General features: G+C 38.0%; 1 protein-coding gene across 1 annotated transcript; it reads left to right on the top strand.

Moving 5' to 3' along the window:
• Positions 1 to 2140: 2140 nt before the first annotated feature.
• On the top strand, positions 2141 to 13941 carry LOC134795142 (acidic mammalian chitinase-like). Its single transcript, XM_063766974.1, has 9 exons — positions 2141 to 2195; positions 2534 to 2716; positions 3609 to 3709; positions 4288 to 4419; positions 4643 to 4770; positions 5141 to 5261; positions 5832 to 6017; positions 6144 to 6269; positions 13810 to 13941. Exons 1-9 carry the CDS (start codon positions 2141 to 2143, stop codon positions 13939 to 13941), a joined length of 1164 nt encoding a protein of 387 aa, XP_063623044.1.
• Positions 13942 to 14358: the final 417 nt, after the last annotated feature.

The following is a 14358-nucleotide window of genomic DNA, read 5'->3' as shown; positions in this document are numbered from 1 at the left end:
GTAGTCCATACATCTTTTGAAAACTCATTACCTTTCGCTGCCTTAACTTGCCTTTATTATGATAGTATAATATATTATGTATGTATGTATATAGGTACATATTTATTATATTAGGTAGGTATGTATGTATAATATTAAAGTAGGTATATAATTGTTTGCGTCTTCGGTTTTTTGAATTAAGTGTATACCTATATTATATCGGCACTCTAGGTTCCCGTTCAGTTCAATATTGTAAATTATTAGTTTCTTGCTACCCAAAGGTTGTTTGGAAGAGATCGCATCATAGCGATAAGGTGTTGTTGTTACCTAGCTTTTAACTGTATTTCATTTTCTGTGTATTTTTAACTGCATTGTGCACAAGAATATTTACTTACATTTAATTCCTAGACCCAAGTAAGTACTTAAAGCTTTTTTTTTATCAGAGGTGGAGGTAATCCTCATTGGATACTGCCGGCTCGGTATCCGGCAGCATGCCCGACTCGGCTGCGTTGGAGATTTTTCTCCCAGCTCCCTACGGACTAAACCCCTCCACCCTGTGAAGTATTTAAAGCTTGTATAAGCGCGGATAATAGTAAAACGACCCACTCCACCATTTTGGTGCTCGAACAAAATGAGAGCGTTAATGGTTTCAGGGTGAAATGAGTTGTAGGTACTTTTTCTATTTTTCTTTGGATGTATGTTTCTAGTTATAACCAGACTACTTAAGGCTTAAAATACGCACTGCAATTAATTTCTTGTGGTTTCGCTCTAATTTCATGCGGCTTTAGTCTTGCAAGTGCGTGCGCTTATAAATCATGCCGCACGTTACACTTTTTTGCGGTTCAGAATCTGCAGGAAATTAATCGCAGTGCGTTCTAAGCCTAAGCTTGATTACAGCTTGGTTACACTATTAGTTTACGTACGGTTTTTGGAGTTTGGCTCCTTAAAAAAAGGAGCCCTGAATTTTTTTTACAATTCTTTTCAAATCAAAGACTAAAGAGAGAGCGAGAAGAAGATGTTCTTTTCCCATATAAATTTAAACTCTCGCGTTTTGTACACATATTTAATTAATAAATAACAAAATTAAATAGAATTAAGTAGGAATTTAAGGTTAAAAACAATGAAATTATATCGCGGTAGACCCGTTTGTTTAATTAAATATGTTTTTCCCGTGTTCTTTGGCACCTGTACCTACACTATCCGTCGATAATTGTAGAAATTTGACCATTTCACCACTATACAATTATGAAGACAATGAGAATACAATGAAAACCGTACGGTAAATTACCATAATTTAAAATTAAGAGTAAAATAAATATTAGGGTGATTCACTTTTGTATGGAGAAAAAAAGTTGTAATATTTTTCCAGACTTTGCTCACCGATGGAGTCTCTCCACACTAAAAACTATCTATTTCAATTTTCAAAAGAATCGAATAACGTTTAGAGGTTGCACAAGTTGAAAAGGTAGAGTGAGAACCCCATACATTGCGTGAAAATTAACTATGTTCTTAAATGCCAAAATATAATGAACTGATACTAAAATCGCATGAGAAAACTGAATTTTGCGTCTAAAACACGATAAAAGCACTTTTTCTTTGGAAACAGGTGTAAAAACCGAAAAATCTTAATTAGAACATTTATCGAGTAACCAAAATCCAAGTATACTACTAATTTTAAAATTTATTTATATGTAGAAGGTTCAGTATCACACTACTCTCCGCTTTGATGGTAGTCGCTCAAACTATTTTCTACCCTCCGATGTAGAATCGTTGGTTATTTGAAAAATCTTTGTTGATGTTGTGCAACCTCTAAATGTTGGCCGATTTTAATTTTTTTTAACGTATAATATTTTTATATCAGTTAGAACAAGAATTCGAGCAAAGTCAGATGAAAATCGAAAGTTCGGAAAAATGATACACCCTAATAAATATACATTTACATTTATATAGTTTTTAACTATTTGCGTTTTAAATGCTTAATTATCTATCAAGATAGCAGTTGTTTAAACACGAAATATAATAGATTACAAGAGTATATAAAGGCGTAGTTTTTTAACTGAACCCCATTGCTATCCCAAATTTGGCGTAGATAAGATAGAGTTACTAATATAAGGCATTTGAATATCCGTATTAGTAGCCTTTGCTCTATTAATCTTTAGCAATGAAGGTTTTAGTAGTTTGCGCGTTGTTGTGCCTCGGCGGTAGCCTGGCTGCTGGTAAGTGTAGGAGTAGATTCTAAGTACCTACCTAGGTACATCATCTTGTATTCACTTTGTATGAATAATCTCTAAACTTTTTATTTGTATGGTGGCAGTGGTGATTCACCACTCGTTGCGAATTTTCTACTTTCTGCACTTGTATCGTAAATATTCCAAATCTGTTCAGAAATAACGGAGTTCTGAAGACTTATAAAATAAAAACATTCGATTGAACGACGAACGAACCTCCTCATAAACTGCGTAGACCGTCGGCTCAATAGGGGATCCTGGGGTACAAAATGGCAATCCGAGTCAATAAATAAATCGAAATTTCTAAATTAAGTAAATATTTTCAGCGAGCGGCGTAGTGGTGTGTTACTACGGAGAAGGGGCCAACGAGAGAACCGGGGTCGGCCGCTTCGGCGTGAGTGACCTGCCTACTAATCTCTGCACGCATATTGTCTATTCATTCCTCTTGCCTAACGGAACCACGGGAGGCATTATTGCTCCTGAAGAAACTACTTACGAGGGAAAGAGCAGTAAGTGAAGTGATCTATCATATTTATCCCTCTGGGGCCCATTTCTCGATCGGTTTTAGTCTAATATTATTAGTGTGCAGTTGTCATGGCAACCTATACGATTAAACAGTAGGTACGTAGACTATTATTTAGATAATATTAGTCTAATACCGTTCGAGAAATGGGCCCCTGTTTGATCACAAATATTGGTGTCTAGTCCTTATTAAGCTTTGGTTAATTATTCTTTGTCGAAAACTGACCAACGATCAATCACAAAGTAGGGTTAAGTAATTCACTTGTTTCACAAACACAAACGTCAAATCAAATAAGAAAGAACGTTATAGATATTTCAATTTAAATATAGTCTGTTCGGAAAGAGAAGAGTCGTGGAATGTATGGGGCCCAGTACATTCCACGACTCCTCTCGATTTCTCTTTCCGCATAGACTCTATCTAGGATTGATTGAAATTATGTAACTTCAATTTATTAATGTAGTTAAAGGTAAGTAAATCAATTTATGTGAATTTCTCGATAGCAAAGTTGAGCTTTGTAAGCGCACACACTATGATTTATTTTTCACCACACCAGCTCGGAATGGCTTACTTTGCACTTCAAAAACTGATAGCAAATTTGCATTTTATTCACATGTGAGGCTAAGTAATCAAATGCAAATATTTGATTTGGTTTGATTTTGTTTGATATTTGCTTCGGGCTGGTGTGGTGAAAAATTTTGTGTTTCACTCGGGGGCAAATTTTGTTTAACCCTCGTGCATTGAAACCCTCGCAACGCTCAATATTCCATTTTTCGAATTCAATTTTGGAATCTTTCGCTTGCTCGGGTATCAATAGTAGCACGAGCGGTTAAACAACAACTTTGCCCCCTTGTAAAACAAATAACTATTACGTGTTGCAGATTCTGTTGCTGACCTCATTGCGTTAAAAAAGAAGAATTGCGATTTGAAAATCATGGCTGCTATTGGTGGTTGGAATGAAGGCTCAACTAACTTCACAGCGGTAAGAAAACTTGTATTTGAAAAATACAAGGTGGGAGACGTGGGTGATGTCATCACCAAGCTTAAATGGAGTTGGGCGGGACATGTTGCTAGGCAGAGTGATGGCAGGTGGACCAAAATGTTGACGGATTGGTGGCCGCTTTCGGATGAAAGAAGCGCCTGGCGTCCGTTGGCTCGTTGGGTGGATGACATTCGGAGAATCGCGGGGCACTTTTGGATGAGACTAGCCCAGGACCGGGATAAGTGGCGTACACGAAGAGAGGCCTATGCTCAGCAGTGGGCGACTGAAGGCTAGAATGATGATGATGATGATTTGAAAAATCCTATAAGTATAATCAAAAGCTTCTCTGTTATCAGTCAGCTGCTGAAGTACACAGACTTCTTTATCTAGTTCTGTCTGTGTGTAGTTTTTTTATTTACTCTTTTATTTAGGTACCTACCACACATAGCTCATCTCCTAAATGTTAATCCTATATAAAAGCCTCCAAGTTTGAGATATCCAAACGATTGTATGTGTGTAGGTTAAAGCTTTATACTATTAGACGGTTGAGTAAAATTATGTATCTTTTTGTATTGCAGCTTGTCAACGACGATACTTTGAGGGCAACTCTAGTCAGTAACTTGTACAACTATATTGATTCCAACGGCTTCGATGGTTTGGACCTGGACTGGGAGTACCCTGCACAAAGAGGTGGAGCAGACTCTGACAAGGTACCTAAAAACCACTTACTCATAATTATCTTCTTTTTCCCGATCCAGCAGTTTTTACTGATGAAATAATGGCAAGTTGGTTCTGCTTCCGCCATTTCTTTTAGTATATTGTAGTCGATACCTTTTTTCATTAATACAATGTTCTTTCTTTTAGATTTTTTAGCCTTTCGTCCTTGTAAGTAATCGGCTTTTCGAGGAGTTGTTTAGTACGTGCATTTTTCAGGAACAATTCGTGACTTTAGTTAAGGAGTTAAAGGAAGCCTTCGCAGCGAAATCTTATCTGTTGACCGCCGCCGTCGCCGTCACCCAGTCTAACATCGACTTGTCCTACAACGTCACCGGACTTAACGAGTAAGTGTTGAAAGAAAATTTACTTACTTTTAAAACTTGTATTTCCATTACGTTTCCTGTGAAATTTTCCTCCTTTTACTATTCCAACTTTTTGAAAACCTTCGGCAATTTATACTTACCTACTTAATACCTTTTTAGGGTTCCGTACCCGAAGGGAAACGGGACCCTTTACTAAGACTCCACTGTTCGTCTGCCTGTTACCAGGCTGTGCTGTATCTCTTGAACTGTGATAGCTAGGCAGTTGAAATTTTCACAGATTATTATTATTTCTGTTGCCGATGCCGATAACACTAAAATGTACGGAACCCTCGGTAGGCGAGTCCGACTAGCACTTGTCCGGTTTTCTTACTTACTTAATACCTTTTTCTAGATACCTGGACTACTTCCACCTGATGCTGTACGATTTCTACGGCTCTTGGAATACTGAGACTGGGGTAAACGCGCCTCTCTACGCTCAGTTAACTGACGACGCCTCCTTAAATTTTAATGTTGTAAGTAATTAATCACTTTAAAGTTAACAATTTTATTCTTCTTCTAACGTATAGTCACAGGTAAATTATGGATAAATGTTGACTTAACTTTTTAATTTCTTGTCTCAAAATGTAACTACTCTTTAAAGTAGCTTAGCGTTTCTTTGATCTTTAAACAAAAAGTCAGAGTATTTTGTCAAACATTGTAAGCGCCTATGTCTTCATAATTATTCCATTCCTTCCGTGAAATTCTTCAATGTTTATTTGTTAGGATTTTAAGTTCTTAGTAACTCCTTATAACCATAAATATAAATGATCTCTCTTTATTATACATCGTTTTACTAGGCATTTTTCGTAAATCGTAAAAAAATCTGACTTTTTGCGTGAAAACGAGGTAGTGCTACTCTAACCACCCCAGCTCCTCCACGAAACCTAAGTAGCAGCATTTTCAGGTGTGTGTACAGTCACCACACGGGATTGTTATGCCATTTAGTGATCTTGCTAAATTGGAAATTCTATAGCGCAAGTATTGTACAACCAATTTAGCTAGAACCCTAAATGGCGTCATGGTACATAAATTGTTTATTATAGAACAACTCTGTCAACGTCTGGATCAGCAACGGCGCGACTCCCTCCAAGCTGGTGTTGGGTCTGGGAGCGTATGGCAAGACCTTTACCCTGACCAGTCTGAACAACACTTCCACCGGAGCGCCAGTCACCGGAGCTGGAGCAGCCGGGCCTTATGTTGCAGAAGCTGGAACTTACAGTTACTATGAGGTATTTACATACAGGGATTTACGTTTGGCGTATGTCGATGTACGATTGACATCTTGACGTTGCCCCGAGAGTTTCTTAGCTGACGAGTTGACGATACTGAATTTAAAAGCTTTGCAATAATTTCAGATTTGCGAAGACCAAGTGAACAACGCCGCAGAATGGAACATTACCGAGGTTGAGGGCAACTACGTATATGCTAATAAGGATCTATTCTGGGTCGGCTACGACAACCCCAACACTATTAAGGCTAAGGTTAGTAGAAAGCGGATTTTTTCGGGGTCGAGTCCTAATCTGTTGCACAAAATGCATTGTTTCCTTTATGCAGTGGTTACACTGCTTACTGCTAATAACCCCGATATAAGTAACGGGAAAAAGCCCATTTTAATTAGGTATATGGTTTAAATTCATGAAACAGCCCATTCGGAGTAACACGTTTTGTTATCTCCAAAAACAATGCCACCCTGATTGTTCTCTGAATGAGCTGTCACAGGAATTTGAACCTTAATACTATCACGATAGTTGCTTTTTAAGCGACATGGTTACTTTGGCACGTGCTGTAGACCGTGCTTAAAAGAAATAAAGACTTTTGTTTAACGGATTAGGGCTGGATCCGAAAAAAATATCTGAGATAATTCATACTATGAAAGTACGTGACAGAGATTCAGAAGTAAAAAAAATAAGTTCAAAAACTAAAACCCGACTACTGCAAATCGCGCTCTAAAAGTATGAAACAAGATAGAATTCTTATCTGAAATGATCATACAGGAAATATTATAAGAGTTATCATTTTTTTAGCACTTTACCTTAAAGTTTATAATCGTGGCATACGACCACGGCGATCCTTTGAATATCTCTGTAAATATATAAAAAAATTAGTAAAATATATTACGTTGTATTTTTTTATTTAGCTTTGGTAAGCGTACTACGTGTCACGTACGTTGACTCTTTTAGTATGAGGGCGCCGAAGGCGCCTAGGTTTGGTAAGCGTACAGCGCGTCACGTACGTCGCGCTACGCCCAACGCTTTAGTATGAGGGCGCCGAAGGCGCCCAGCTTTGGTAAGCGTACAACGTGTCACGTACGTCGAGCTACGTCCGACACTTTTAGTATGAGAAGGTGGAAGGCGCCTGGCTTCGGACCGCGTGCAGCGCGCCACGTACGTCGGGCTACCTACGCCCGACTCTTTTAGTATGCGGGCGGGCGTGGCGCGCTGTACGCTTACCAAAGCGCCCGGTTTTGGAACGCGAACAGCGCGCCACGCACGTCGGGCTACCTATGCCCGACTCCATTAGTATGCGGGCGCCCGGTTTTGGAACGCGTTCAGCGCGCCACGTAGGTACATCGGGCTACGCCCGACGCTTTGAGTATGTGGACGCCGAAGGCGCCCGGCTTTGGTAAGCGTACAGCGTGTCACGTACGTCGGGCTACGCCCGACGCTTTTAGTATGAGAAGGTCGAAGGCGCCTGGTATTGGAACGCGTACAGTGCGCAAAGTATGTCGGGCGTCCTAGGAAATAATCTACAATTTTTTTAGAAGAAATCACTTTATCCAGAAAATACCAAGCTGACTTTGCATAGCATTCGCTAAGACAAAGTGTACCATATAAATGTTAAAATTAAATAAAAACATACGGTTATTATGATACTTTCACAATTTGTTCTGCCAAAGTTGATGCAGAGTTAGCTTAGAGAGACTCTGCATCGTATCGATTAATAAATAGAAGTCATATTTTAAACTTTTGATTACATTAGCGCAATTTAGAACGTGTATTAAAATCTATGAGTAGTATACTGTACCTAATATAATAAAATTATATTTTTTTATGATCAGCGGTCAAACCCCATTCCCATCCCATCCAATAATAATATTAGGTTTTATGAGATAAGCTTTTCTTAACATATTTGTCAATTCTTACTTTCTCAAACTTAAATTTAAACCCGCATGTTGCGTATATATTATTAATCGGCTTTCACAGCCCTTCATTCTGATACCCTACTCGATAGGTTTGCACGATTTTTTTTTCTAAAGGTTGCGTAATATGGCGTCCGCCATATTATTTTTATAATGACGTCACATAGCCTATGTCACCCGGGATGACGTAAGGATTCTAATGATGTATCATATGTCTAAATCGGTTAAGGCTATCAGAAGTTAAGGTGGAATAAAGAAACTCACATACATAGATACATACAAACATGAACGCTGAAAACAATACACTCTTTTTTTTAGGCAGTCGTGTAATAAAGTCCTTCGCTGCGTCTGTCTGTCTGTATGTTCGCGATAAACTCAATAACTACCGAACGGATTTCCATGCGGTACCTATGCACCTATCAGTAGAGTGATTCTTATGGAAAGTTTAGGTGTATAATTTGTTAAGGTTTTGACTTTTGTGTAACACGAGCGTGGGCGGGTCGCTAGTTCAATATAAATTCATCTCTGACGGATATCGGTACGGTACCGCACTGGATGCATAAAGGATGTATTAAGGTAAACGTACTAGTGCTCGACATGCTAATGCCCAATAGATGATACCTTGCTGTCACCTCTATTGACAATGACTTACGTTTCAAGATGACATGTACTGGGACCGTGTCGAGCACCAGTACGTTTACCTTATTTATTTTTTGTAGGACAACGGACATTATCACTGTCAATCTCCTTAATAAAATTAATTACGTAACGTAATAATTAAAAATTAAAGATAGAGGGCGCCGCTGTGCACCCAGTAACATCTGCTCCGTATGTTATTTACAATTAAAAATGCTAATAGTGATAAAACCACGTATAACATTGTTTTGGACAATAAAGTGAAGTGCAAATTGTATAAAACTATAAACAGTGACTATAAATAACGTGAAAAAGGACACAAAAATCGATGCCCTGCTAAGCCAAGTAGCGGCATCTCAAATAAAAAAATTATGCAAACATATACCTTACATTCTTTATCTGAAAATTCAATTTTCAACGTCATTTGTGTTTGAGATGCCGCTATTCGGCTTAGGAGGGCAGTATAAATAACGTGAAAAAGGACACAAAAATCGATAAACTAACATTGCGTTGAACTTTGTTTACCGTGTAAAAACTGAGTGCTTTTACCGATTGCGAGCGAAGTGATTTAAGAAAACAAGTTTAATGCAATACCTATGAAGGAAAGGCGAAATAATTTAAGCGATCGAAACAAGGACCAATAATAATTATAACCTAAAAATCGTGAGTCATTGTTTTTGCAACTGCCAAAATAAACGTCACAAAGCCTCGCCGCAGGATTTTTATTGATTACAGCGCCACCTATCGGCGGATAGCGGAACTAGAGCTTTGACTATTCCCCGGAAGAGAGCCTAAAAATAAAAATCAATTATTTATCGATAGTATTCCTACTCAACACTAGAGGGCAGCTAAATAAATATTCATTAATAGACTAAATACTAAGAAAAATAGAGAATCTAGAACTTATGTTGAAAAGTATCCAAGAAGACCTCAGCCGTCAAAAACTCGAATTCCAAAATATGCAAGAAAGTATAACGAAATCAATAAACGATAACATAAATACAAAGTTTTCAAAAATAGAAGACCAATACAGCTCATTAAAGGAGAGGCTAGACAAGCAGGAGACCCAAATGGACAGAATGGAAAGAGAAATGACACAGAGGAACTTGGTAATATTCGGAGTGGAGGAAAAAGAAAAAAAACTATTTTGAACTAGAAGACACAGTTTTGGATATTATAGAGAATCAAGTTAAAATACACTGCACAAAAAGTGAAATCGAGCTAGCTAGGAGGCTGGGCAAAAGGTCAGAAAACCCAAGGCCAATCATGGTTGCCCTCACCACCTTAGGGAAAAAAATTGAAATTCTCAAGAACAAATCAAACCTTACGAAAACCAAATATTACATCAAGCAATATTTCCCAGCCAAAATTGTGGAAGAAAGAAAAAAACTAATCACAGAAATGAAAGAGAGAAAAGAAAAGGGAGAAAACATCACACTAAGATACAACAAACTGGTACCGGCTAAAACGAACCAAACAAAATATAATAGGAGCAAAAACGACTGGAAAGGCAACAAAAGAAACTTATCGTTATCGCCAGAAAATACAAATTCAAACGATAACCAACGAGAAATAGACAAACCGGTCAAACAAGCCCCGAAGAAAAATAAAACGGATATAACACACTATATAACGCAAACTAAAATTGACCTAACTTTGCCGTCTACGTCAAAAGCTCCCACCTCCCCACAACCATAGCAACTAGCAGCAACCCCTCTACAAACTCCAATACGGCTTGTCACCGCGGAAACATACGACTACAACCCTCCAGAGCAACAATTATACACATGTACTTTTAACGTCAGATCACTGTCATCCAAAGAGAGATTGATAGAGTTTAAGGAAGCAATATCACAGATCAAGTACGATATTATTGGCTTGGCAGAGATAAGAAGAGCAGGCAGCAAAATACTCGAAGACTCTGATCACATACTATGATACACAGGACAAAAGAAAGGTCAATACGGAGTAGGATTTATAGTAAAAATAAAATATAAAGAAAATATAGACATGTTCTCACCTATCTCAGATAGAGTTTGCGCCCTTCATATGAAGCTCAATAAAATGCCACTATCACTAATACAAGCTTACGCCCCTACGTGTGATGCAAGCACTGAAGACCTAGATAAATTCTATCAAAACCTAGATACAGCAATAAACGAGAGCGGAAGTAATATCATCTTGATGGGAGATTTCAACGCCAAAATTGGAATGCCCAAGCCTTATGAAAGCTCTATCATGGGAAAATACGGTTATGGAGAGAGAAACGCAAGAGGCGAGAGATTGATACAGTTTGCTCTACAAAACAAGCTTACCATAATGAACACAATCTTCAAGAAAAGCCCAAAAAATAGATGGACCTGGATCTCACCCAACAAACAAATAAAAAATGAAATAGACTATATTTTAACAAATATACCCAGAAAGTTTACAAACTTTGAAACAATCTCCAACCTGAACTACCCAAGCGACCACAGACTTCTACGAGGCACTTTAGAAATAACAAATATAAAAAAAATTAGAGCGAACTTTAGCATAAAAAAATAATCAAATTAAATGCTTAAGCGAAGAAAAACATTTCCTGAAAACCCTAGAACAAAATATTGCCAAACACCCCAGTAGCGAGAGTGACAATATAGAACTTCTTTACAAAAAGCTCGAAACAGATATTCTGTCAAGTATAACATCTCCATTATCGAACCCACAGAACAAAACCTCAAAACCATGCATCCTAACAGAAGAAACCAAGAAATTACTTAAAAAACGTCAAGAGCTACAGAAAACATAACCAAAAACAAAAGAACAAAAAAAAGAACTCTCCTATCTATACAAAACCACAAACAAACATATAAAGAACGACTACTACAACCACAGGCTAAAAGTTATACAAAAACACATGGAAAGCTCAGGAAGTTCAAAAAAAGCTTTTAAGGAACTGAATAAGGGTAAAGAATGGATATCTGACCTGAGGGAAAATGGAATGCAGACAAAAGGAAAACAGACACGAACAGATATAGTCAATATCGCTACCAACTTCTACCGAAATCTATATTCCTGCCAGCCCGACGAAATAGAGATAGAGTGCGAACCCAACACGACGACACCACACAATTTTAGCTCTACCGAAATTATGAAAAAAATTGATAAACTGAAATCTGATAAAAGCCCGGGACCAGACTTTATATCTAACGAAATGCTCAAACTAGCACGAAATGTCATAGCCACGCCTCTTACGCACCTATTTAATAAAATATTATACGAAAAGAAAGTACCTAAAAATGAACCGAATCAGACATAATATTACTTCACAAAAAAGGCAACCACGCAGATATAGGAAATTATCGTCCAATCAGCCTGCTACCTAGTATATATAAACTTTTTGCTATGTGCTTGCTGGAAAGACTGAACCCCACGATAGAGCAAAATCAGCCGGTAGAGCAGGCCGGTTTTCGAAAAGGCTTTAGCACTATAGATAATATACACGCCGTTGATCAAGTCATCGAAAAATATACGGAATTTAAACGCCCACTCTACCTCGCATTTATCGATTACGCAAAAGCGTTCGACTCTATTTCGCATAATAGCATCTGGAACGCACTTAGAGCCCAAAATGTCCAAGAAAGCTACATACAAATATTAAAAGACATATACAGCAATAGCACGAGCAGAATAAAACTTGACAGAACTGGCGACCCTATAGAGATAAAACGTGGCGTAAAACAAGGGGACCCACTATCACCGAAATTATTTATCTCGGTTTTGCAAAATATTATGAAAGACTTAAAATGGACATCTAAAGGCTTATTTATAAATGGAAAATACCTAAACAATTTAAGATTCGCCGACGACATTGTAATTTTTGCAGAAACAGCACGCGAACTCGAAATAATGTTAAATGACTTAAATCATGCGAGCAAGAATATAGGCTTAGAGCTGAATATACAAAAAACTAAAATAATAACAAACGCAAATGAGAGAGAAATAAACGTAAACTCTAGCCCACTGGAATATGTCAAAGAATATGTATATTTAGGCAAACTAATATCCTTCAACAAAAACAGAAACATCGATGAAATATCAAGACGTATCGCCATTACATGGTCTAAATTCTGGAAATACAAAGAAATTTTAAAATCAAGTCTGCCAATGAAGCTGAAAAAAAGAGTACTCGATACCTGTCTGCTGCTTAGCTTGACATATGCGTGCCAGTCTTGGATATACAACCAACAAGCGCGGAATAAAATACAACGCTGCCAACGTGCCATGGAAAGATCCATACTTAATATAAAATTAATCCAAAGAAAGAGGAGCAAAGACATAAGGCAAATAACTGGTGTAATCGACGCATTATCATTTGCGCAAAAATTAAAGTGGAAATGGTGTGGCCATACAGCACGAATGCATAAAGACAGGTGGGCAAAAATAACCACCCAATGGCGGGGCCCTGCGGGGACAAGGAATAGAGGGAAGGCTAAAGAAAAATGGCTCGACGAAATCGTGGCTACAGCCGGGCAAGACTGGTCACAGAAGGCAAAGGACAGGAAAAACTGGCTGAGTCTGGAGGAGGCCTTCACCCGAAGAGGGGTCTCTACAAAATAATAATATATATTTTTTTTAACTATTCAAATCATTTTTTTAAACTTTATGTACCATGTAGAGAATCAATAAAGGCTTTTTATTTATTTTATTTAATAATTAAACGTTTGAATCGTGACAGCAATCCGGCAACAGCAACTCAGTTTATCAAGGAAATTGGGAATATTACGCGAAACTCTGCGTAGGGGGCGCCACAACCACAATCCATCACAATCTACCGCGAAACAAGAAAATCTGTTATCTAACCTCTCTATCACTCTTGCATTTTCGCGCGATAAAGAGGCTGATAACTAAATTTCGAGTTTCGCGTTTTCCGGTAGGCCCTTGTTAACAAACCGACTTGATGCATCAATGTCATATTTTATTGTCTGTGAAAACTTGTCAAAAACAGTTTAAAGCACAGTATGTATAAGTTACTCTATGGTTTACTTCTGGCGCTCGCTGCACTCTGGCGGCAGAACATTGCAGTAATATTCCCTATTGACAGTGAAATCGCCCGATACCACTCCTGCAGTCGCAAATGTCGCAATCTAATTTCAACTTTAACTGTAATTTTCTCATCAAGCCGACTGGAAAAGCGTACTTTGCTTGGTTTTAGATTCCTTGATATCTATTTATTTCAAAAAATAAAGTTTCTTTTGTTCTTTCAGGCACAATACGCCAAGACCATGGGCCTGGGAGGCATCATGTACTGGGCCGTAGACTTGGATGACTTCAGTGGCCTCTGCGGACACAAGTACCCTCTCATCTCAGCGGGCATTGCTGGGTATAACTGTGCTTAATTTCAGCAATAGTTTTGCTGCAAAAATAAAAGGTTTTCAACTACCTATATGGATTTATTTGTGTTTTATCGCACCTTGTTGCTTCCCCAAATGCATCCTTATTAGTTGACCTCTATTTTTAGGGTTGCGTACCTAAAGGGTAAATACTGGACCCTATTACGAAGACTCCACTGTCCGTCTGTCCGTCTGTCTGCCACCAGGCTATAATTATATGAGATATAGCCGTGATAGCTAGACAGTTGAAATTTTCAGTGATTATGTATTTCTGTTGCCACTATAACAACAAATACTAAAAAGTACGGAACCCTCGGTGGGCGATGCCGACTCGCACTTGTCCGGTTTTTACATTTTAAGTACTATATTTTATTACGATTTACGCACATAGGTCGATTAAATCACATTTTCTTACAAATCTAC

Source organism: Cydia splendana, chromosome 11 (genome assembly GCF_910591565.1).
Source record: "Cydia splendana chromosome 11, ilCydSple1.2, whole genome shotgun sequence".
Lineage (NCBI taxonomy): Eukaryota > Metazoa > Arthropoda > Insecta > Lepidoptera > Tortricidae > Cydia > Cydia splendana.
The sequence above is the reverse complement of the archived record's forward strand: the minus strand, read 5'-3'. Positions and strand labels throughout refer to the sequence as shown.